This window comes from Lampetra fluviatilis, unplaced genomic scaffold (genome assembly GCF_964198595.1).
Source record: "Lampetra fluviatilis unplaced genomic scaffold, kcLamFluv1.1 SCAFFOLD_386, whole genome shotgun sequence".
Lineage (NCBI taxonomy): Eukaryota > Metazoa > Chordata > Hyperoartia > Petromyzontiformes > Petromyzontidae > Lampetra > Lampetra fluviatilis.
In genome coordinates this window covers 2,136-27,500 of record NW_027621611.1, presented here as the reverse complement: position 1 = coordinate 27,500, position 25,365 = coordinate 2,136, and the positions used below count along the sequence as shown (strand labels likewise).

General features: G+C 54.6%; 2 protein-coding genes across 2 annotated transcripts in view; both read left to right on the top strand.

Moving 5' to 3' along the window:
* LOC144955478 (intermembrane lipid transfer protein VPS13C-like) overlaps window positions 1–2,228 on the top strand; it is a 28,290-nt gene extending 26,062 nt beyond the window's left edge. The window contains exon 10 of the mRNA XM_078885682.1: window positions 2,174–2,228. Within this exon, the coding sequence (XP_078741808.1) occupies window positions 2,174–2,228 (55 nt within the window). The remainder of the gene's footprint in view (window positions 1–2,173) is intronic.
* A 289-nt stretch (window positions 2,229–2,517) lies between these two features.
* LOC144955477 (intermembrane lipid transfer protein VPS13C-like) lies at window positions 2,518–24,755 on the top strand (the record flags this gene model as incomplete). Its single annotated transcript, XM_078885681.1, has 12 exons — window positions 2,518–2,622; window positions 3,529–4,241; window positions 6,755–6,950; window positions 7,855–7,989; window positions 9,019–9,100; window positions 10,419–10,491; window positions 13,439–13,553; window positions 16,668–16,787; window positions 18,156–18,355; window positions 20,511–20,592; window positions 21,794–21,907; window positions 24,680–24,755. Coding segments are annotated over exons 1-12 (2,011 nt in total), but the record flags the coding sequence as incomplete, so codon positions are not given.
* Window positions 24,756–25,365: the final 610 nt, after the last annotated feature.

Below are 25,365 nucleotides of genomic sequence, written 5' to 3'. Positions count from 1 at the left end.
GGGTGGGGTGAGTGAGTGAGTGGGTGAGTGGGTGGGTGAGTGGGTGAGTGGGTGGGTGAGTGGGTGGGTGGGTGAGTGGGTGGTGGGTGGGTGGGTGGGTGAGTGGGTGGGTGAGTGGTGAGTGGGTGAGTGGGTGGGTGGGTGAGTGGGTGAGTGGGTGGGTGGGTGAGTGGGTGGGTGGGTGAGTGGGTGGGTGGGTGGGTGAGTGAGTGAGTGGGTGGGTGAGTGGGTGGGTGAGTGGGTGAGTGGGTGGGTGGGTGGGTGAGTGGGTGAGTGGGTGGGTGAGTGGGTGGGTGAGTGGGTGAGTGGGTGGGTGGGTGAGTGAGTGAGTGGGTGGGTGAGTGAGTGGGTGAGTGGGTGGGTGGGTGGGTGAGTGGGTGAGTGGGTGGGTGAGTGGGTGGGTGAGTGGGTGAGTGGGTGGGTGGGTGGGTGAGTGAGTGAGTGGGTGGGTGAGTGGGTGAGTGGGTGAGTGGGTGGGTGGGTGGGTGAGTGGGTGAGTGGGTGGGTGAGTGGGTGAGTGGGTGAGTGGGTGGGTGGGTGGGTGAGTGAGTGGGTGGGTGATGGTGATGTTGTTATTGTTGATGTTGTTATTGATGTTGATGTTGTTGTAGTGGTGGTGAGGAGCGCTGGTTGATGGCAGGACAGGCCGTGTTGTTGATGTTGTTGTTGATGTTGTTGTTGATGTTGTTGTTGATGTTGTTGTTGATGTTGTTGTTGATGTTAGTGATGGTGGTGAGCGATGGTTGATGGCTGGCCAGGCCGTGTTGTTTTCTTGTTGTTGATGATGATGGTGGTGATGTTGATGATGTTGTTGATGTTGTTGTTGATGATGATGGTGGTGATGGTAGTGATGTTGTTGATGTTGATGATGTTGTTGATGATGATGGTGGTGACGATAGTGATGTTGTTTTCTTGTTGTTGATGATGATGGTAGTGATGTTGATGATGTTGTTGTTGATGATGATTGTGGTGATGGTAGTGATGTTGTTGATGTTGTTTTCTTGTTGTTGTTGATGATGGTAGTGATGTTGATGATGTTGTTGTTGATGATGATGGTGGTGATGTTGATGATGTTGTTGTTGATGATGATTGTGGTGATGGTAGTGATGTTGTTGATGTTGGTGATGTTGTTAGTGGTGGTGAGGAGCGCTGGTTGATGGCGGGACAGGCCGTGTTGTTGTTGATGTTGTTGATGATGATGTTGTTGTTGTTAATGTTGTTATTGTTGATGATGATGTTGTTGTTGTTGATGTTGTTATTGTTGATGATGTTGTTGATGATGTTGTTGATGTTGTTATTGTTGATGATGTTGTTGATGATGTTGTTGATGTTGTTATTGTTGATGTTGTAGTCGTGGTGATGAGCGATGGTTGATGGCGGGCCAGGCCGTGTTGATGTCGTGTTGATGATGTTGATGATGATGTTGATGATGATGTTGATGTTGTTGATGTTGTTGTAGTGGTGGTGATGAGCGGTGGTTGATGGCGGGACAGGCCGTGTTGATGTCGTGTTGATGATGTTGATGATGATGTTGTTGATGATGTTGTTGATGATGATGTTGTTGATGTTGTTGATGATGATGTTGATGTTGTTGTTGATGATGATGTTGTTGATGTTGTTGATGATGATGTTGATGATGTTGTTGATGTTGTTGATGATGATGTTGATGTTGTTGTTGATGATGATGTTGTTGATGTTGTTGATGATGATGTTGATGATGTTGTTGATGATGATGTTGATGATGTTGTTGATGATGATGTTGATGTTGTTGTTGATGATGATGTTGTTGATGTTGTTGATGATGATGTTGATGTTGTTGTTGATGATGATGTTGTTGATGTTGTTGATGATGATGTTGATGATGTTGTTGATGATGGTGATGTTGTTGATGTTGTTGATGATGATGTTGATGATGTTGATGATGATGTTGTTGATGTTGTTGTTGATGATGATGTTGATGTTGTTGTTGATGTTGTTATTGTTGATGTTGTAGTCGTGGTGATGAGCGATGGTTGATGGCGGGCCAGGCCGTGTTGATGTCGTGTTGATGATGTTGATGATGATGTTGATGTTGTTGATGTTGTTGATGTTGTTGATGATGTTGATGATGATGTTGATGTTGTTGTTGATGTTGTTGTTGATGTTGTTGATGTTGTTGTTGTTGATGTTGTAGTGGTGGTGTTGAGCGGTGGTTGATGGCGGGCCAGGCCGTGTTGATGTCGTGTTGATGCCGTGTTGATGATGTTGATGATGTTGTTGATGATGATGTTGTTGATGTTGTTGATGATGATGTTGATGATGTTGTTGATGATGGTGATGTTGTTGATGTTGTAGTGGTGGTGTTGAGCGGTGGTTGATGGCGGGCCAGGCCGTGTTGATGTCGTGTTGATGCCGTGTTGATGATGTTGATGATGTTGTTGATGATGATGTTGTTGATGTTGTTGATGATGATGTTGATGATGTTGTTGATGATGGTGATGTTGTTGATGTTGTAGTGGTGGTGTTGAGCGGTGGTTGATGGCGGGCCAGGCCGTGTTGTTCTCGTGGCCGTCCCCCAGCGGGGCTCGCTCGCTCTGCTGGGGAGTCGCGGACGGCAAGCGCAGGACCACGCAGCTCACTGCCGTGAGTCGTCAACAACAACAACAACATCAACAACATCATCAACAACAACATCATCAACATCATCAACATCAACATCATCAACAACAACATCAACATCATCATCAACAACAACATCAACATCAACATCAACATCATCAACATCATTAACAACATCAACAACATCAACAACACCATCACCATCATTATCAACAACAACATTAACACCATCATCAACAACACCATCACCATCATTATCAACAACAACACCAACAACAACAACATCAACATCATCAACAACAACATCAACATCATCATCAACAACACCATCACCATCATTATCAACATCAACAACAACATCAACAACATCAACAACAACACCAACATCATCAACAACAACATCAACAACAACATCAACAACAACACCAACAACAACAACATTAACACCAACATCATCAACAACAACATCAACAACACCATCACCATCATTATCAACAACAACATCAACAACATCATCACCAACATCATCAACAACAACAACATCAACAACACCATCACCATCATTATCAACAACACCAACAACACCAACATCAACAACATCATCATCAACATCATCAACAACAACACCAACATCAACAACATCATCACCAACACCATCACCATCATTATCAACAACAACACCAACAACAACATTAACACCAACATCATCATCAACAACAACATCAACATCATCATCAACAACAACATCAACATCATCATCAACAACAACATCAACATCATCAACAACAACAACATCAACATCATCATCAACAACAACATCAACATCATCATCAACACCATCACCATCATTATCAACAACAACACCAACAACAACATTAACACCAACATCGTCTCTCCCCGCCCCCCCTCAGGATGAGTTCGGCTCCGTAGGCCCCATCGCTTCCCGCTCCGCTTCCCCCGGCTCCTCCCACTCCGCTTCCCCGTGGTTCTCCTGCTTCCTGTGCGGGGTGCAGCGCGTTCTGCTCCTCACCGACGACGCCGCCGCCCTCACCCGCACGCTTCCCGGCGCTTCCACCGCGCTTCCCGGCGCTTCCACCGCGCTCCCAGCCTCCTCCTCCTCCTCGCTCCGGGGCTCCGGCTCCGCTTCTTCCCAGACACTTCTCGGCTCCGGCTCCGCTTCTTCCCAGACACTCCGGGGCTCCGGATCCGGGTCTTCCCAGGCGCTGCGGGGCTCCGGTTCTTCCTCCTCGCTCCGGGGCTCCGGATCCGGCTCCCCGGCTCTTCCCGGCTCCGCGTCTTCCTCCTCGCTCCGGGGCTCCGGCTCCGCTTCTTCCCAGACGCTCCGGGGCTCCGGCTCCGCTTCTTCCCAGACACTTCTCGGCTCCGGTTCCGGGTCTTCCCAGACGCTCCGGGGCTCCGGATCCCCGGCTCTTCCCGGCTCCGCTTCTTCCTCCTCGCTCCGGGGCTCCGGCTCCGGATCTTCCCAGGCACTTCCCGGCTCCGGGTCTTCCCAGGCGCTGCGGGTGGAGGTGTCGCTCCAGGGGGTGGGGCTCTCCCTCATCGGGGGAGGGGCCAGGGGCGGAGGGGGAGGGGCCAGGGGGGGGGGGAGGGAGGTACGAAGTCGCCTTCGTGTCCATCTGCAGGTCAGTAACGACGACGCTTCCTGCGTGCTTCCTGCGTGCTTCCTGCGTGCTTCCTGCGTGCTTCCTGCGTGCTTCTTGCGTGCTTCCTGCGTGCTTCCTGCGTGCTTCTTGCGTGCTTCTTGCGTGCTTCCTGTGTGCTTCCTGTGTGCTTCTTGTGTGCTTCCTGTGTGCTTCCTGTCTGCTTCTTGTGTGCTTCCTGCGTGCTTCCTGCGTGCTTCTTGTGTGCTTCTTGTGTGCTTCCTGCGTGCTTCCTGCGTGCTTCCTGCGTGCTTCCTGCGTGCTTCCTGCGTGCTTCCTGCGTGCTTCCTGCGTGCTTCCTGCGTGCTTCCTGTCTGCTTCTTGTGTGCTTCCTGCGTGCTTCCTGCGTGCTTCTTGTGTGCTTCTTGCGTGCTTCCTGCGTGCTTCCTGCGTGCTTCCTGCGTGCTTCCTGTGTGCTTCTTGTGTGCTTCCTGTGTGCTTCCTGCGTGCTTCTTGTGTGCTTCCTACGTGCTTCTTGTGTGCTTCCTACGTGCTTCTTGTGTGCTTCCTGTGTGCTTCTTGTGTGCTTCCTGCGTGCTTCCTGCGTGCTTCCTACGTGCTTCTTGTGTGCTTCCTGTGTGCTTCCTGTGTGCTTCTTGTGTGCTTCCTGTGTGCTTCCTGTCTGCTTCTTGTGTGCTTCCTGCGTGCTTCCTGCGTGCTTCCTGCGTGCTTCCTGTGTGCTTACTGTGTGCTTCTTGTGTGCTTCCTGTGTGCTTCCTGTGTGCTTCCTGCGTGCTTCCTGCGTGCTTCCTGCGTGCTTCCTGTGTGCTTCCTGCGTGCTTCCTGCGTGCTTCCTGCGTGCTTCCTGCGTGCTTCCTGCGTGCTTCCTGCGTGCTTCTTGTGTGCTTCCTGTGTGCTTCCTGTGTGCTTCCTGTGTGCTTCCTGTGTGCTTCCTGTGTGCTTCCTGCGTGCTTCCTGCGTGCTTCCTGCGTGCTTCCTGTGTGCTTCCTGTGTGCTTCTTGTGTGCTTCCTGTGTGCTTCCTGTCTGCTTCTTGTGTGCTTCCTGCGTGCTTCCTGCGTGCTTCCTGCGTGCTTCTTGTGTGCTTCCTGTGTGCTTCCTGTGTGCTTCTTGTGTGCTTCCTGTGTGCTTCCTGTCTGCTTCTTGTGTGCTTCCTGCGTGCTTCCTGCGTGCTTCCTGCGTGCTTCTTGTGTGCTTCCTGTGTGCTTCCTGCGTGCTTCCTGCGTGCTTCCTGTGTGCTTCCTGTGTGCTTCCTGTCTGCTTCATGCGTGCTTCCTGCGTGCTTCCTGCGTGCTTCCTGCGTGCTTCCTGTCTGCTTCCTGCGTGCTTCCTGCGTGCTTCCTGTGTGCTTCCTGCGTGCTTCCTGTGTGCTTCCTGTCTGCTTCCTGCGTGCTTCCTGTGTGCTTCCTGCGTGCTTCCTGCGTGCTTCCTGTGTGCTTCCTGTGTGCTTCCTGCGTGCTTCCTGCGTGCTTCCTGCGTGCTTCCTGCGTGCTTCCTGCGTGCTTCCTGCGTGCTTCCTGCGTGCTTCCTGCGTGCTTCCTGCGTGCTTCCTGCGTGCTTCCTGCGTGCTTCCTGCGTGCTTCCTGTGTGCTTCCTGCGTGCTTCCTGTGTGCTTCCTGTGTGCTTCCTGCGTGCTTCCTGCGTGCTTCCTGCGTGCTTCCTGCGTGCTTCCTGTGTGCTTCCTGCGTGCTTCCTGCGTGCTTCCTGTGTGCTTCCACTGTGCTTCCTGCGTGCTTCCTGCGTGCTTCCTGTGTGCTTCCTGCGTGCTTCCTGTGTGCTTCCTGCGTGCTTCCTGCGTGCTTCCTGCGTGCTTCCTGCGTGCTTCCTGCGTGCTTCCTGCGTGCTTCCTGCGTGCTTCCTGCGTGCTTCCTGCGTGCTTCCTGCGTGCTTCCTGCGTGCTTCCTGCGTGCTTCCTGTGTGCTTCCTGCGTGCTTCCTGCGTGCTTCCTGCGTGCTTCCTGTGTGCTTCCTGTGTGCTTCCTGCGTGCTTCCTGCGTGCTTCCTGCGTGCTTCCTGCGTGCTTCCTGCGTGCTTCCTGCGTGCTTCCTGTGTGCTTCCTGTGTGCTTCCTGTGTGCTTCCTGCGTGCTTCCTGCGTGCTTCCTGCGTGCTTCCTGTGTGCTTCCTGCGTGCTTCCTGCGTGCTTCCTGCGTGCTTCCTGCGTGCTTCCTGTGTGCTTCCTGTGTGCTTCCTGTGTGCTTCCTGTGTGCTGCTTGTGTGCTTCCTGCGTGCTTCCTGCGTGCTTCTGTGTGCTTCCTGCGTGCTTCCTGTGTGCTTCCTGCGTGCTTCCTGTGTGCTTCCTGCGTGCTTCCTGTGTGCTTCCTGTGTGCTTCCTGTGTGCTTCCTGTGTGCTGCTTGTGTGCTTCCTGCGTGCTTCCTGCCTGCTTCCTGCGTGCTTCCTGCGTGCTTCCTGCGTGCTTCCTGCGTGCTTCCTGCCTGCTTCTACGCTTCCTCGGTGCTTCCCGTGCTCCGGCGTGACCCCCTCTCCCCCCCCCCCCCTCTCCCTCCCTGCCCCCCCCCGCCCCCCCCCCCCCCCCAGCTCTGGCGTTGTGTGGGAAGTTGAGAAGAAGCGTCGCTGGAAACCGCTGAGCGAGAAGCTGAGCCAGCACCTGGAGGCCGCCTTCAGCGCGCAGCAGCAGCAACAGCAGCAGGGGCAGCAGGGGCAGCAGGGGCAGCAGGGGCAGCAGCAGCAGCCGAGAAGGAGGGCAGCAAGGGTCACCGTGGGGGAGGCAGAGGTGAGGGGAGTTTGTACTCAAGGATCTCTCTCTGTGTGGGTCTCTGTGTGTGTCTCTGTGTGGGTCTCTGTGTGTCTCTGTGTGTCTCTGTGTGTCTCTGTGTGTGTGTCTTTCTGTGTGTCTGTGTGTGTCTCTCTGTGTGTCTGTGTGTCTCTGTCATGTGTCCTCGTGTCTCCCCCCGTGTCCCCCCGTGTCTCTCCCCGTGTCTCCCCCCCCCGTGTCTCCCCCCGTGTGTCTCCCCCCGTGTGTCTCCCCCCGTGTGTCTCCCCCCGTGTGTCTCCCCCCGTGTCTCCCTGTGTCCCCCCCCCCACGTGTCTCTCTCCCCCCCCCGTGTCTCTCTCCCCGTGTCTCCCCGTGTCTCCGTGTCTCCCCGTGTCTCACCCCCCGTGTCTCTCCCCGTGTCTCTCCACCGTGTCTCCCCCCGTGTCTCCCCCCGTGTCTCTCCCCGTATCTCACCCCCCGTGTCTGTCCTCGTGTCTCACCCCGTGTCTCCCCCCGTGTCTCCCCCCGTGTCTCCCCCCGTGTCTCCCCCCGTGTCTCCCCCCGTGTCTCTCTCACCCCGTGTCTCCCCCCGTGTCTCCCCGTGTCTCTCCCCGTGTCTCTTCCCGTGTCTCTCCCCGTGTCTCTCCCCGTGTCTCCCCCCGTGTCTCCCCCCGTGTCTCTCCCCGTGTCTCACCCCGTGTCTCCCCCCGTGTCTCCCCCCGTGTCTCCCCCCGTGTCTCCCCCCGTGTCTCTCTCACCCCGTGTCTCCCCCCGTGTCTCCCCCCGTGTCTCCCCCCGTGTCTCTCCCCGTGTCTCTCCCCGTGTCTCCCCCCGTGTCTCCCCGTGTCTCCCCCCGTGTCTCTCCCCGTGTCTCCCCCCGTGTCTCCCCGTGTCTCCCCCCGTGTCTCTCCCCGTGTCTCAGTTCGACATTGACGCCATGCTGAGCCTGAGGCCTGTCAAAGCCCCAATCCGCCGCTCGTTCCTGCCGGCACTGAGACTCGAGTTTGAGACGGACGCCCTGCACATCAACCTGCGGACCCAGCTGTACCGCCTACAGGTAGAGAGACACACAGACACACACAGAGAGACACACAGAGACACACAGAGAGACACAGGGTAGGCACATCAACCTGCGGACCCAGCTGTACCGCCTACAGGTAGAGAGACACACAGACACACACAGACACACACAGAGACACACACAGAGAGACACACAGAGACACACACAGAGAGACAGGGTAGGCACATCAACCTGCGGACCCAGCTGTACCGCCTACAGGTACAGGGAGACACAGAGACACACACAGAGACACACACAGAGACACACACAGAGAGACACAGAGAGACACACAGAGACACACAGAGACACACAGAGACACAGAGACACACAGAGAGCCACACAGACACACACAGAGAGACACACAGAGACACACAGAGAGACACACAGAGAGACACACAGAGACACACAGACACACAGAGACACAGAGACACACAGAGACACACAGAGAGACACACAGAGACACAGAGACACACAGAGACACACAGAGAGACACAGAGTTGACACAGAGACCCACAGAGACCCACAGAGACCCACAGACACACACAGAGACACACACAGAGACACACACAGAGACACACACAGAGACACACACAGAGACACACAGAGACACACAGAAACACAGACACACAACAGAGACACACACAGAGACACACAGAGACACACACACACACGGAGACACACACAGAGACACAGACACACACAGAGACACACACAGAGACACACACAGAGACACACACTGAGACACACAGAGACACAGAGACACACACAGAGACACACACAGACTCACAGACACAGAGGACACGGGAGACCTCACGATAACCCCACATTGACCCCACGGTGACCCCAGGTTGACCCCACGTTGACCCCACATTGACCCCACGTTGACCCCACGTTGACCTCACGTTGACCCCACGTTGACCTCACGTTGACCCCACGTTGACCCCACGTTGACCTCACGTTGACCTCACGTTGACCCCACGTTGACCTCACGTTGACCCCACGTTGACCCCCCGTTGACCCTGCTAGGTGGACAATCAGCTGATGGGCGCAGTCTTCCCTGTCGTGTTCCACCCCGTGGCACCACCTCGGTCCATCGCCCTCGACTCTGGTGAGTCACTCACCACTCCTCACCACCACCACACTCACCACCACCACGCTCACCACCACCACGCTCACCACCACGCTCACCACCACACTCACCACCACACTCACCACCACGCTCACCACCACGCTCACCACCACACTCACCACCACGCTCACCACCACACTCACCACCACGCTCACCACCACACTCACCACCACACTCACCACCACCACACTCACCACCACACTCACCACCACCACACTCACCACCACACTCACCACCACACTCACCACCACACTCACCACCACACTCACCACCACACTCACCACTACGCTCACTACCACGCTCACCACCACGCTCACCACCACGCTCACCACTACACTCACCACCACACTCACCACCACACTCACCACCACACTCACCACCACACTCACCACCACACTCACCACTACACTCACCACCACACTCACCACCACGCTCACCACCACGCTCACCACCACGCTCACCACTACACTCACCACCACACTCACCACCACACTCACCACTACACTCACCACCACACTCGCCACCACACTCACCACCACGCTCACCACCACGCTCACCACCACCACGCTCACCACCACCACGCTCACCACCACGCTCACCACCACGCTCACCACCACGCTCACCACCACGCTCACCACCACGCTCACCACCACACTCACCACCACCACACTCACCACCACACTCACCACCACACTCACCACCACACTCACCACCACACTCACCACCACGCTCACCACCACGCTCACCACCACGCTCACCACTACACTCACCACCACACTCACCACCACACTCACCACTACGCTCACCACCACGCTCACCACCACGCTCACCACCACGCTCACCACTACACTCACCACCACACTCACCACCACACTCACCACCACACTCACCACCACACTCACCACCACACTCACCACCACACTCACCACCACGCTCACCACCACGCTCACCACCACGCTCACCACTACACTCACCACCACACTCACCACCACACTCACCACCACACTCACCACCACTCTCCTCCATTCGTTCACCATATCAAATGTTTCTGACCCAGTGACTCCCCGTGACCCCTGTGTGACCCCCCATGACCCCCCCATGACCCCTTTGTGACCCCCGTGACCCCTGCGTGACCCCCCGTGACCCCTGTGTGACCCCCACCATGACCCCCCACCGTGACCTCTGCGTGACCCCCCATGACCCTGTGTGACCCCCCATGACCCCCCTCACCGTCATCCCTTTGTGACCCCCGTGACCCCTGTGTGACCCCGCCGTGACCCCTGTGTGACCTCTACAGCTCCCAGGCCGTTTGTGGACATCAGCTTCATCGCCAAACACAACAAGAAGAGTGATCACGTGATGCAGATCACGTGGGTAGCACTCACCACCACTCACCACCACTCACCACTCACCACTCACTCACCCACCCACCCACCCACTCACCCACTCACCCACCCACTCACCCACTCACTCACCCACCCACCCACTCACCCACTCACCCACCCACCCACCCACTCACTCACTCACCCACCCACCCACCCACTCACTCACCCACCCACCCACCCACCCACTCACCCACCCACCCACCCACCCACTCACCCACCCACCCACCCACTCACCCACTCACTCACCAATCACTCACTCACTCACCCACTCACTCACTCACCCACTCACCTACTCACTCAGTCACTCAGTCACCGCTCACTCAGTCACCCACTCACCACTCACCACTCACTCACTCACCCACTCACTCACCAATCAATCACTCACTCACTCACCTACTCACTCACTCACCCACTCACTCAGTCACTCACTCAGTCAGTCACTCACTCACTCACTCACCACCACTCACCACCACTCACTCACTCACCACTCACCACCACTCACCAATCACTCACTCACTCACCCACTCACTCACTCACCTACTGACTCAGTCACTCACTCACTCACCACCACTCACCACTCACTCACTCACCACCACTCACCACTCACCACTCACTCATACACTCACCCACTCACTCACCCACTCACTCACTCACCCACCCACCCACTCACCCACTCACTCACCAATCACTCACTCACTCCCCCACTCACTCACTCACTCAGTCACTCACTCACCAATCACTCACCAATCACTCACTCACTCACCAACTCACTCACCCACCCACCCACCCACTCACCCACTCACTCACCCACCCACCCACCCACTCACTCACTCACTCACTCACCCACCCACTCACCAATCACTCACTCACTCCCCCACTCACTCACTCACTCACTCACTCACTCAGTCACTCACTCACCAATCACTCACCAATCACTCACTCACTCACCTACTCACTCACCTACTCACTCACCACTCACTCACCACCACTCACTCACCACTCACTCACCCACTCACACTCACCCTCACCACTCATCCACTCACTCACCCACTCACTCACCCACTCACTGACTTACTCACCCACTCACTCACCACTCACTCACCACCACTCACCAATCACTCACTCACCACTCACTTACCTACTCACTCATGCATTAACACACTCACTCACCCACCCCACTCACTCGCTCACCAATCACTCACTCACCCACTCACTCGCTCACCAATCACTCACTCACCCACTCACTCACCACTCACCCACTCACTCACTCACCCACTCACCCACTCACCCACTCACTCACCAATCACTCACTCACTCACTCCCCCACTCACTCCCCCACTCACCCACCCACTCATCCACTCACTCATCCACTCACTCACTCACCCACTCACTCTCTCCCCGTGTCTCTCTCCCCGTGTCTCTCTCCCCGTGTCTCTCTCTCCCGTGTCTCTCCCCGTGTCTCTCCCCGTGTCTCTCACCGTGTCTCTCCCCGTGTCTCTCTCCCCGTGTCTCTCTCACCGTGTCTCTCCACCCGTGTCTCTCCACCCGTGTCTCTCTCTCACCATCTCTCCCCGTGTCTCTCCCCGTGTCTCTCTCTCCCCGTGTCTCTCTCCCCGTGTCTCTCTCACCGTGTCTCTCTATCCCCGTGTCTCTCTCCCCGTGTCTCTGTCTCCCCGTGTCTCTCCCCGTGTCTCTCACCGTGTCTCTTCCCGTGTCTCTCTCCCCGTGTCTCTCTCACCGTGTCTCTCCCCGTGTCTCTCCCCGTGTCTCTCCCCGTGTCTCTCTCCCCGTGTCTCTCTCCCCGTGTCTCTCTCACCGTGTCTCTCTATCCCCGTGTCTCTCTCCCCGTGTCTCTGTCTCCCCGTGTCTCTCCCCGTGTCTCTCACCGTGTCTCTTCCCGTGTCTTTCTCACCGTGTCTCTCCCCGTGTCTCTCTCCCCGTGTCTCTCTCACCGTGTCTCTCTCCCCGTGTCTCTCTCACCGTGTCTCTCTCACCGTGTCTCTCTCCCCGTGTCTCTCTCCCCGTGTCTCTCCACCCGTGTCTCTCTCCCCGTGTCTCTCTCCCCGTGTCTCTCTCACCATGTCTCTCTCACCGTGTTTCTCTCCCCGTGTCTCTCTCCCCTTGTCTCTCCACCCGTGTCTCTCCACCCGTGTCTCTCTCCCCGTGTCTCTCTCCCCGTGTCTCTCTCACCGTGTATCTCCCCGTGTCTCTCTCCCCGTGTCTCTCTCACCGTGTCTCTCTCCCCGTGTCTCTCTCACCGTGTCTCTCCACCCGTGTCTCTCTCCCCGCGTCTCTCTCCCCGTGTCTCTCTCACCGTGTCTCTCTCCCCGCGTCTCTCTCCCCGTGTCTCTCTCACCGTGTCTCTCCCCGTGTCTCTCTCCCCGTGTCTCTCTCCCCGTGTCTCTCTCCCCGTGTCTCTCTCTCCCCGTGTCTCTCTCCCCGTGTCTCTCTCCCCGTGTCTCTCTCCCCGTGTCTCTCTCTCCCCGTGTCTCTCTCCCCGTGTCTCTCCCCGTGTCTCTCTCCCCGTGTCTCTCTCACCGTGTCTCTCCCCGTGTCTCTCTCCCCGTGTCTCTCTCTCCCCGTGTCTCTCTCCCCGTGTCTCTCTCCCCGTGTCTCTCCCTGTGTCTCTCCCCGTGTATCTCTCCCCGTGTCTCTCCACCCGTGTCTCTCTCCCCCGCGTCTCTCTCCCCGTGTCTCTCTCACCGTGTCGCTCTCACCGTGTTTCTCTCCCCGTGTCTCTCTCCCCGTGTCTCTCCACCCGTGTCTCTCCACCCGTGTCTCTCTCCCCGTGTCTCTCACCGGGTCTCTCTCACCGTGTCTCTCTCACCGTGTCTCTCTCTCACCGTGTCTCTCCCCGTGTCTCTCTCTCTCCGTCTCTCTCTCCCCGTGTCTCTGTCTGTGTATCTGTCTCCCCGTGTCTCTGTCTGTGCAGCTACTGCGTCGTGCTGGTACAGGAGATGGAGTTGTCCATCGACGTCGGATTCGTCACGGAGCTGCTCAGGATTTTCTACCCAGAGGCACCTGGGGGCATCGCCGAGGAAGAGAAGGCGAGAGACCCACAGAGACTCACAGAGACTCATCGAGTTTACACTCATAGAGACCCATAGAGTTTACCTCTGTGTGTCTGTGTTTGTGTGTCTGTGTGTCTGTGTTTGTGTCTGTGTGTGTGTCTGTGTGTCTGTGTGTGTGTGTCTGTGTGTCTGTGTGTGTGTGTCTGTGTTTGTGTCTGTGTGTGTGTGTGTCTGTGTTTGTGTCTGTGTGTGTGTGTCTGTGTGTCTGTGTTTGTGTCTGTGTGTGTGTCTGTGTGTCTGTGTGTGTGTGTCTGTGTGTCTGTGTTTGTGTCTGTGTGTGTGTGTCTGTGTGTCTGTGTTTGTGTCTGTGTGTGTGTGTCTGTGTGTCTGTGTTTGTGTGTCTGTGTGTCTGTGTTTGTGTCTGTGTGTGTCTGTGTGTGTGTGTCTGTGTGTCTGTGTTTGTGTCTGTGTGTGTGTCTGTGTGTCTGTGTGTGTGTGTCTGTGTGTCTGTGTTTGTGTCTGTGTGTGTGTGTGTCTGTGTGTCTGTGTTTGTGTCTGTGTGTGTGTGTCTGTGTGTCTGTGTGTCTGTGTTTGTGTCTGTGTGTGTGTCTGTGTGTGTGTGTCTGTGTGTCTGTGTTTGTGTGTCTGTGTGTCTGTGTGTCTGTGTTTGTGTGTCTGTGTGTCTGTGTGTGTGTCTGTGTGTGTGTCTGTGTGTCTGTGTGTGTGTGTCTGTGTGTCTGTGTTTGTGTCTGTGTGTGTGTGTGTCTGTGTGTCTGTGTTTGTGTCTGTGTGTGTGTGTCTGTGTGTCAGTGTGCCGGGTAAGGTCCTGGCAAGGATTATTCAACATCGCCTTGCTAGGCACGCTGAGGAGAGGCTTGCGGAGCCCCAATGTGGTTTCAGGAAAGGGCGGTCCTGCACAGATGCCATATTTTCTGTCCGTCTGCTACAGCAGAGGTGTAGGGAATTCCAACAAGAGCTACATCTCTGCTTTATTGACCTGGTCAAGGCCTATGATACCATCAGTAGGACTGGGCTCTGGGTTGTTCTTCGTGCTTTCGGAGTCCCTGACCCTCTGCTCACGATCATTAAGGACCTTCATGATGGTGAGCGGGCCCGGGTAAAAACTACGTGGCCGGGAGTCGGAGCCTTTCCCTGTACACCTTGGGGTGCGACAGGGATGTCCTCTGGCTCCCACATTATTTAACATCTATTTCGACTGCGTAGTTCGTGAAGCCTTCAATAACTGTACCGGGGGAATTACCATTTGGTACAGATATAATGGGAGGCTGATCGACGCCCGGGTGCGATCAAGGGATGGCTCCCTATTGGTCAACCACGCTATGTATGCCGATGATTTGGTAATAGCTGCTCATTCAGAAGAGGAGTTGGAGACGCTGCTGCTGAGACTAGAGCGTGCCACTAAGAGATGGGGCCTTACCATCAGCCCCACCAAAACTAAGCACCTGCCTGGGTATTTTGTACCATCGGGCACTCCACCCCCACAACTCCCAATCGGTGATGGGGCAGTTGTGGAGAGAGTGGAGAGTTTCCCATACCTGGGCAGTGTGCTTATGACCGGCTCCGGTTTAACAGCAGAGGTCTCACTCCGAATCGTGGACCCCCCTAGTGGAGCATCTTCGCCGGTTGGAAACATTTAGGCTGGCCTGCCTACGATCCATCCTGGGTTTAACCTGCAGGCTGGATTGTGTGAGGAGCTCACAAATCCTTGAAAGATCTGGGCAAAGTCCCATCGGTGAGCTCCTCCGGCAGGCAAGGCTGCTTTGGCTGGGTCATGTAGCCCGCATGCCCAGCCACCGCATGCCTAAACAGCTTTTGTTCGGCCAGATCGAGGGGGCTAAACGGGCGCGGCACGGGCTAGAGAAGAGATGGAGTGACGTGGTACAGGAGGACGTGGAGCTGAGTGGACTTGCCGATGACTGGTACCAGCGGTGTCAAGATCGGCCTCAGTGGAGGAGGCTCGTGAAGGACGCTACTGGGCAGTTGGAGGCAGTCGCCCTCCAACAACAACGGAGGGCGGAGGAGCGACGCTCACAACAACGAGCGGAGCGCCGGGTGGCTAAAGCACAGCAAGTTGGCACAGTAGGGGGCACAGGTGGTGCATCAGCCAGTCATCTCAGTCATCTCGGTCAGTCGACCCGTGGCACCTGCTGGGTCTGCCCCGTGACCTCCTGCCAGCGGGCGTTCGACACTTCACGTGGCCTCAAGGTGCACTTGGCCTGGCACAAGCGTCGTGGTGACGTCACCACAACTTAGTGGCGAATGGCGGTTGTTGTTGTTGTGTGTGTCTGTGTGTGTGTGTCTGTGTGTGTGTCTGTGTGTGTGTGTGTGTGTCTGTGTGTGTGTGTGACACTGTGTGTGTGTGTGACACTGTGTGTGTGTATGTGACACTGTGTGTGACACTGTGTGTGTGACACTGTGTGTGTGTGTCTGTGTGTGTGTGTGTCTGTGTGTGTGTGTGACACTGTGTGTGTGACACTGTGTGTGTGACACTGTGTGTGTGACACTGTGTGTGTGACACTGTGTGTGACACTGTGTGTGTGACACTGTGTGTGTGACACTGACTGTGTGTGTGACACTGACTGTGTGTGTGACACTGTGTGTGTGACACTGACTGTGTGTGTGACACTGTGTGTGTGTGTGACACTGTGTATGTGTGTGACACTGTGTGTGTGTGTGACACTGTGTGTGTGTGTGACACTGTGTATGTGTGTGACACTGTGTGTGTGACACTGTGTATGTGTGTGACACTGTGTGTGACTGTGTGTGTGTGTGACACTGTGTGTATGTGTGTGACACTGTGTGTGTGTGACACTGTGTGTGTGACACTGTGTGTGTGTGTGTGACACTGTGTGTGTGACACTGTGTGTGTGTGTGACACTGTGTGTGTGACACTGTGTGTGTGACACTGTGTGTGTGTGTGTGACACTGTGTGTGTGACACTGTGTGTGTGTGTGACACTGTGTGACACTGTGTGTGTGTGTGTGTGTGACACTGTGTGTGTGTGTGACACTGTGTGTGTGTGTGACACTGTGTGTGACACTGTGTGTGTGTGTGACACTGTGTGTGTGTGTGTGACACTGTGTGTGTGTGTGACACTGTGTGTGTGTGTTTGTGTGTGTCTCTGCGTAGCTGGAGAAGTTCTCCCGTGACCTGGAGTTGCTCCGCTGGGACTTTGTGGAGGCCCAGGAGGAGGAGGCTCAGGGCGGAGCGCTGGTCTACATTGAGTCTCTGCACGTCTCTCCACTCAAGGTGACGTCGCTGCGGTAGTAGCAGCAGCTGCAGCAGTAGCAGCAGCAGCAGCAGTAGTAGTTACAGCAGCAGTAGTAGCAGCAGTAGTAGCAGCAGCAGCAGTAGTAGCAGCAGCAGTAGCAGCAGCAGCAGCAGTAGCAGCAGCAGCAGCAGTAGCAGCAGCAGCAGTAGTAGTTACAGCAGCAGTAGTAGCAGCAGTAGTAGTAGCAGTAGCAGCAGTAGCAGCAGCAGCAGCAGCAGCAGTAGTAGCAGCAGTAGTAGCAGCAGCAGCAGTAGCAGCAGCAGTAGTAGTAGTTACAGCAGCAGTAGTAGCAGCAGTAGTTACAGCAGCAGCAGCAGTAGCGGTGACAGTAGCAGTGGTAGTAGTAGTGTTAGTAGTAGTGTAGTAGTGGTAGTAGTAGTGTTGTAGTGGTAGTAGTAGTGGTAGTAGTAGTAGTGTAGTAGTGTTAGTAGTAGTAGTGTAGTAGTGGTAGTAGTAGTGTTAATAGTAGTAGTGGTAGTAGTAGTAGTGTAGTAGTGGTAGTAGTGGTAGTAGTAGTAGTGGTAGTAGTGGTAGTAGTAGTAGTAGTGGTAGTAGTAGTAGTGGTAGTAGTGTAGTGGTAGTGTAGTAGTGGTAGTAGTGGTAGTGTAGTAGTGGTAGTGTAGTAGTAGTAGTGTAGTAGTGTTAGTAGTGGTAGTAGTAGTAGTGGTAGTAGTAGTGGTAGTGTAGTAGTGGTAGTAGTAGTAGTAGTGTAGTAGTGGTAGTGGTGTAGTAGTGGTAGTAGTAGTAGTGGTAGTAGTAGTAGTGGTAGTAGTGGTAGTAGTAGTAGTGGTAGTAGTAGTGGTGGTAGTGTAGTAGTGGTAGTAGTGGTAGTAGTAGTTGTAGTAGTGGTATTAGTAGCGGTAGTAGTTACATTAGCAGCAGTGGTATTAGTAGCAGTAGTAGTAGCAGTAGTCGTAATAGTAGTATTATTGTTAGGAGTAGTGGGTGGGTGGGATTCACGATGGCCGTGTGGGTGGGTGGCCGTGTGGGTGGCCGTGTGGGTGGCCGTGTGGGTGGGTGTGTGGGTGGGTGGGATTCACGATGGCCGTGTGGGTGGGTGTGTGGGTGGGTGTGTGGGTGGGGTTCACGACGGCCGTGTGGGTGGGTGGCCGTGTGGGTGGCCGTGTGGGTGGCCGTGTGGGTGGGTGTGTGGGTGGGTGGGGTTCACGACGGCCGTGTGGGTGGGTGGCCGTGTGGGTGGCCGTGTGGGTGGCCGTGTGGGTGGGTGTGTGGGTGGGTGGGGTTCACGACGGCCGTGTGGGTGGGTGGCCGTGTGGGTGGGTGGCCGTGTGGGTGGGTGGCCGTGTGGGTGGGTGAGGTTCACGGTGGCCGTGTCTCTCCCACAGCTGCATCTGTCTCTGTCTCTGACCGCTGGCTCTGAGGAGAGGAAGAGTGGAGGAGGAGGTGGAGGAGGTGGAGGAGGTGGAGGAGGAGGTGGAGGAGGTGGAGGAGGTGGAGGAGGAGCTGAACTTCCCATCGAGAGCTTGAACATTCTCCTGCAGAACATCGGAGCCACGCTCACAGACACACACGACCTGGTGTTCAAGTACGAGCAGCCACTCAGTCACTCAGCCAGTCACTCAGCCAGTCAGCCAGTCACTCAGTCAGTCACTCACTCAGTCACTCAGCCAGTCACTCAGTCACTCAGTCATTCACTCAGTCACGCACTCAGTCACTCAGTCATTCACTCAGTCACTCAGCCAGTCACTCAGCCAGTCACTCACTCAGTCACTCAGTCACTCAGTCACTCACTCAGTCACTCACTCAGTCACTCAGCCAGTCACTCACTCAGTCACTCAGCCAGTCACTCACTCAGTCACTCAGTCATTCACTCAGTCACTCAGCCAGTCACTCAGCCAGTCAGTCACTCAGTCAGTCACTCACTCAGTCACTCAGCCAGTCACTCACTCAGTCACTCAGCCAGTCACTCAGCCAGTTTGCCAGTCACTCACTCAGTCACTCAGTCATTCACTCAGTCACTCAGTCAGTCAGCCACTCAGTCACTCACTCGGTCAGTCAGCCACTCAGCCAGTCATTCAGTCACTCAGTCACTCAGCCAGTCACTCAGTCACTCAGCCAGTCACTCAGTCACTCAGTCACTCACTCACTCAGCCACTCACTCACTCAGTCACTCAGTCAGTCACTCAGTCACTCACTCAGTCACTCAGTCACTCAGCCACTCACACAGTCACTCAGCCACTCACTCAGTCACTCAGGCATTCACTCACTCAGCCACTCACTCACTCAGTCACTCAGTCACGCAGTCACTCACTCAGTCACTCGCTCAGTCACTCAGCCAGTCACTCACTCACTCAGTCACTCATTCACTCAGCCAGTCACTCACTCAGTCACTCAGTCACGCAGTCACTCACTCAGTCACTCAGCCAGTCACTCAACCAGTCACTCAGCCACTCACTCAGCCACTCGCTCACTCAGCCACTCACTCACTCAGCCACTCACTCACTCGGTCACTCACTCAGTCACTCAGCCATTCACTCACTCAGCCACTCGCTCAGCCACTCACTCACTCACTCAGCCACTCACTCACTCAGCCACTCACTCACTCAGCCACTCACTCACTCAGCCACTCACTCAGCCACTCACTCGCTCAGCCACTCACTCGCTCAGCCACTCACTCAGCCACTCACTCAGCCACTCAGCCACTCACTCACTCACTCAGCCACTCACTCACTCAGTCACTCACTCAGCCACTCACTCACTCAGTCACTCACTCAGCCGCTCACTCACTCATTCAACCAGTCACTCGCTCAGCCACTCACTCAGCCACTCACTCAGCCACTCACTCACTCAGCCACTCTTTCAGCCACTCAGTCACTCACTCAGCCACTCAGCCACTCACTCACTCAGCCACTCACTCACTCAGTCACTCACTCAGCCATTCACTCACTCAGCCACTCACTCACTCAGCCACTCACTCACTCAGCCACTCAGCCAGTCACTCAGTGATGTTGATGGTGGTGATGGTGATGTTGGTGATGTTGATGTTGGTGATGTTGATGATGTTGGTGATGGTGGTGGTGATGTTGGTGTTGATGGTGTTGATGATGTTGATGATGTTGGTGATGGTGGTGATGTTGGTGATGATTGTGATGATGGTGATGTTGATGTTGGTGATGTTGATGTTGGTGATGATGATGTTGGTGATGTTGATGTTGGTGATGTTGATGTTGGTGATGTTGATGTTGGTGATGATGATGTTGGTGATGTTGATGTTGGTGATGTTGATGTTGGTGATGTTGATGTTGGTGATGATGATGTTGGTGATGTTGATGTTGGTGATGATTGTTATGATGGTGATGGTGATGTTGATGTTGGTGATGTTGATGTTGGTGATGTTGTTTATGTTGATGGTGTTGATGATGTTGATGTTGATGTTGATGATGTTGGTGATGGTGGTGATGTTGTTGATGTTGATGTTGTTGTTGTTGATGGTGATGATGATGATGTTGTTGATGTTGGTGATGGTGATGTTGGTGATGTTGATGTTGTTGATGTTGATGATGATGATGATGTTGATGATGATGATGTTGATGATGATGATGTTGGTGATGTTGATGATGATGATGTTGATGATGGTGATGTTGATGATGTTGATGTTGGTGATGTTGATGATGTTGATGATGTTGGTGATGTTGATGTTGGTGATGTTGGTGATGTTGGTGATGGTGATGTTGGTGCAGGATGGCGTATTTCCAAGTGAGCTACGAGTTCTCAACGCTGCAGAAACTTCTCACTGACGCCACAAAACACTACACCAACCAGGTCCTCACCCACACACTCACCCACTCACTCACACACTCACCCACTCACCCACTCACCCACACACCCACACACCCACACACACACTCACTCACTCACTCATCTACTCACACACTCACCCACTCACTCACCCACTCACTCACCCACTCACCCACTCACCCACACACTCACCCACACACTCACTCACTCACCCACTCACCCACACACTCACCCACTCACTCACTCACTCACCCACACACTCACTCACTCACTCATCTACTCACACACTCACTCACTCACTCATCTACTCACCCACACACTCACCCACTCACCCACTCACTCACCCACACACTCACCTAATCACTCACACACTCACTCACTCACTCATCTACTCACCCACCCACTCATCTACTCACTCACACACTCACTCACCTACTCACTCGCTCACTCACCCATAATGTATAGTGTGTGTGTCTGTGTGTGTGTGTGTGTCTGTGTGTGTGTCTATGTATAATGTATAGTGTGTCTGTCTGTGTGTGTGTGTGTCTGTGTGTGTGTGTGCATAATGTATAGTGTCTGTGTGTGTATCTGTGTGTGTGTGTATGATGTGTCTGTGTGTGTGTGTATAATGTATAATGTGCGTGTGTGTGTGTGTGTCTGTGTGTGTATCTGTGTGTGTTTGTATAATGTGTTATGTGTGTCTGTGTGTGTCTGTGTGTGTGTGTGTAGTTCATCAGGCAGGCGTACGTGCTGCTGCTGTGTCTGTGTGTGTGTGTCTGTGTGTATAATGTATAGTGTGTGTCTGTGTGTGTGTGTCTGTGTGTATAATGTGTAATATGTGTGTGTCTGTGTGTGTGTGTCTGTGTGTATAATGTATAATGTGTCTGTGTGTGTGTGTGTCTGTGTGTGTGTCTGTGTGTGTGTGTCTGTGTGTATAATGTGTAATATGTGTGTGTCTGTGTGTGTGTGTGTCTGTGTGTTTAATGTGTAATGTGTGTGTGTGTGTAGTTCATCAGGCAGACGTACGTGCTGCTGCTGTGTCTGTGTGTGTGTGTCTGTGTGTGTGTCTGTGTGTGTGTCTGTGTGTGTGTGTGTGTCTGTGTGTGTGTGTCTGTGTGTGTGTCTGTCTGTGTGTGTGTCTGTGTGTATCATGTATATTGTGTCTGTGTGTGTGTGTGTCTGTGTGTGTCTGTGTGTTTAATGTGTAATGTGTGTGTGTGTGTAGTTCATCAGGCAGGCGTACGTGCTGCTGCTGGGTCTGGACGTGATGGGTAACCCCGTGGCTCTGCTACGAGGACTCTCAGAGGGAGTTGAAAGTCTCTTCTACGAACCTTACCAGGTGAGACACGCGGGGAGACATGGGGAGACACATGGGGAGAGACACACGGGGAGACACGCGGAGAGAGACACACGGGGAGACACGCGGAGAGAGACACACGGGGAGAGACACACGGGGAGACACGGGGAGACATGGAGAGAGACACGGGGAGACACGGGGAGAGACACGGAGACACGCGGAGAGACGCACGAGGAGAGACACGGGGAGACACGGGGAGAGACACGGAGAGACACGGGGGGAGATGCACGGAGACACACGGGGAGACACGGGGAGAGACATGGCAAAAGACACGGGGAGAGACACGCAGAGAGACACATGGGGAGAGACACGGGGAGAGACACGGAGAGACACACGGGGAGAGACACGGGGGGAGACATGGAGAGACACACGGGGAGAGACACACGGGGGGAGACACGGGGGGAGACACGGGGAGAGACACGGAGAGACACGGGGGGAAACACACAGGGAGACGCACGGAGACACACGGGGAGACACGGGGAGACATGGGAAGAGACACGGGGAGAGACACGGGGAGACACGGGGAGAGACACGGGGAGAGACACGGAGAGACACACGGGGAGAGACACGGGGGGAGACACGGGGGGAGACACGGGGAGAGACACGGGGGGAGACACGGGGAGAGACACGGGGAGAGACACGGGGAGACACGGGGAGAGACACGGGGAGACACGGGGAGAGACACGGGGAGAGACACGGGGAGAGACACGGGGGGAGACACGGGGAGAGACACGGGGAGAGACACGGGGAGAGACACGGGGAGAGACACGGGGAGAGACACGGGGAGAGACACGGGGAGAGACACGGGGAGAGACACGGGGGGAGACACGGGGAGAGACACGGGGAGAGACACGGGGAGAGACACGGGGAGAGACGGGGAGAGACACGGGGAGAGACACGGGGAGAGACACGGGGAGAGACACGGGGAGAGACACGGGGAGAGACACGGGGAGAGACACGGGGAGAGACACGGGGGGAGACACGGGGAGAGACACGGGGAGACACGGGGGGAGACACGGGGGGAGACACGGGGAGAGACACGGGGAGAGACACGGGGAGAGACACGGGGAGAGACACGGGGGGAGACACGGGGAGAGACACGGGGAGACACGGGGGGAGACACGGGGGGAGACACGGGGAGAGACACGGGGAGAGACACGGGGGGAGACACGGGGAGAGACACGGGGGGAGACACGGGGAGAGACACGGGGAGACACGGGGAGAGACACGGGGAGAGACACGGGGAGACACGGGGGGAGACACGGGGGGAGACACGGGGGGAGACACGGGGAGAGACACGGGGAGAGACACGGGGAGAGACACGGGGAGAGACACGGGGGGAGACACGGGGAGAGACACGGGGAGACACGGGGAGAGACACGGGGAGAGACACGGGGAGAGACACGGGGAGAGACACGGGGAGAGACACGGGGAGACACGGGGAGAGACACACGGGATTCACGATGGCTGTGTGGTTATGCTGATGGTGATGATGATGGTGGTGATGTTGATGATGTTTTTGCTGATGGTGGTGTTGGTGATGTTGATGATGATGTTGATGATGTTGTTGTTGACGGTGATGATGGTGATGTTGACGGTGGTGATGGTGATGTTGTTGATGTTGTTGTTGACGGTGATGATGTTGATGATGTTGTTGACGGTGATGATGGTGGTGATGATGGTGATGATGGTGATGTTGACGGTAATGGTGGTGATGTTGATGATGTTGTTGCTGATGGTGGTGTTGTTGTTGATGTTGTTGACGGTGATGATGATGGTGGTGATGATGGTGGTGATGATGATGATGTTGTTGTTGACGGTGATGATGGTGATGATGTTGATGATGTTGTTGTTGACGGTGATGATGGTGATGATGGTGATGTTGACGGTGGTGATGGTGATGTTGTTGATGTTGTTGACGGTGATGATGTTGATGATGTTGTTGACGGTGATGATGGTGGTGATGATGGTGATGATGGTGATGTTGACGGTGATGGTGGTGATGTTGATGATGTTGTTGCTGATGGTGGTGTTGTTGTTGATGTTGTTGACGGTGATGATGATGGTGGTGATGATGATGATGTTGTTGTTGACGGTGATGATGGTGATGGTGATGGTGGTGATGTTGATGATGTTGTTGCTGATGGTGATGATGGTGATGGTGATGATGGTGATGGTGGTGATGTTGATGATGATGTTGTTGATGGTGATGATGGTGATGATGTTGATGGTGATGATGGTGATGATGATGATGATGGTGTTGATGGTGATGATGGTGGTGATGATGATGTTGTTGTTGATGGTGATGATGGTGGTGATGATGGTGATGATGGTGATGTTGACGGTGATGGTGGTGATGTTGATGATGATGTTGTTGCTGATGGTGGTGTTGTTGTTGATGTTGTTGACGGTGATGATGATGGTGGTGATGATGGTGGTGATGATGATGATGTTGTTGTTGACGGTGATGATGGTGATGGTGATGGTGGTGATGTTGATGATGTTGTTGCTGATTGTGATGATGGTGATGGTGATGATGGTGATGGTGATGATGGTGATGTTGATGATGATGTTGTTGATGGTGATGATGGTGATGATGTTGATGTTGTTGTTGATGGTGATGATGGTGATGATGGTGATGATGATGATGGTGATGGTGTTGATGGTGATGATGGTGGTGATGATGATGATGTTGTTGTTGATGGTGATGATGGTGATGATGGTGATGGTGATGATGGTGATGTTGATGATCAGGGAGCCATCCACGGTCCGGAGGAGTTTGTGGAGGGAGTGGCACTGGGAGTGAAAAGCTTCCTGGGACACGCCGTGGGTGAGAAACTCTCTCACTAAACTCTCTTAACTCTCTTAACTCTCCCTCTCTCTCTAACTCTCCCCCTCTCTCTAACTCTCCCTCTCTCTCTAACTCTCCCCCTCTCTCTAACTCTCCCCCTCTCTCTAACTCTCCCCCTCTCTCTAACTCTCCCCCTCTCTCTAACTCTCCCTCTCTCTCTCTAACTCTCCCTCTCTCTCTAACTCTCCCCCTCTCTCTAACTCTCCCTCTCTCTCTAACTCTCCCCCTCTCTCTAACTCTCCCCCTCTCTCTAACTCTCCCCCTCTCTCTAACTCTCCCTCTCTCTCTAACTCTCCCTCTCTCTCTAACTCTCCCGCTCTCTCTAACTCTCCCCCTCTCTCTAACTCTCCCTCTCTCTCTAACTCTCCCTCTCTCTCTAACTCTCCCTCTCTCTCTAACTCTCCCTCCCTCTCTAACTCTCCCCTCTCTCTCTAACTCTCCCTCCCTCTCTAACGCTCCCTCTCTCTCTAACTCTCCCCTCTCTCTCTAACTCTCCCTCTCTCTCTAACTCTCCCTCCCTCTCTAACTCTCCCCCTCTCTCTAACTCTCCCCCTCTCTCTAACTCTCCCTCTCTCTCTAACTCTCCCTC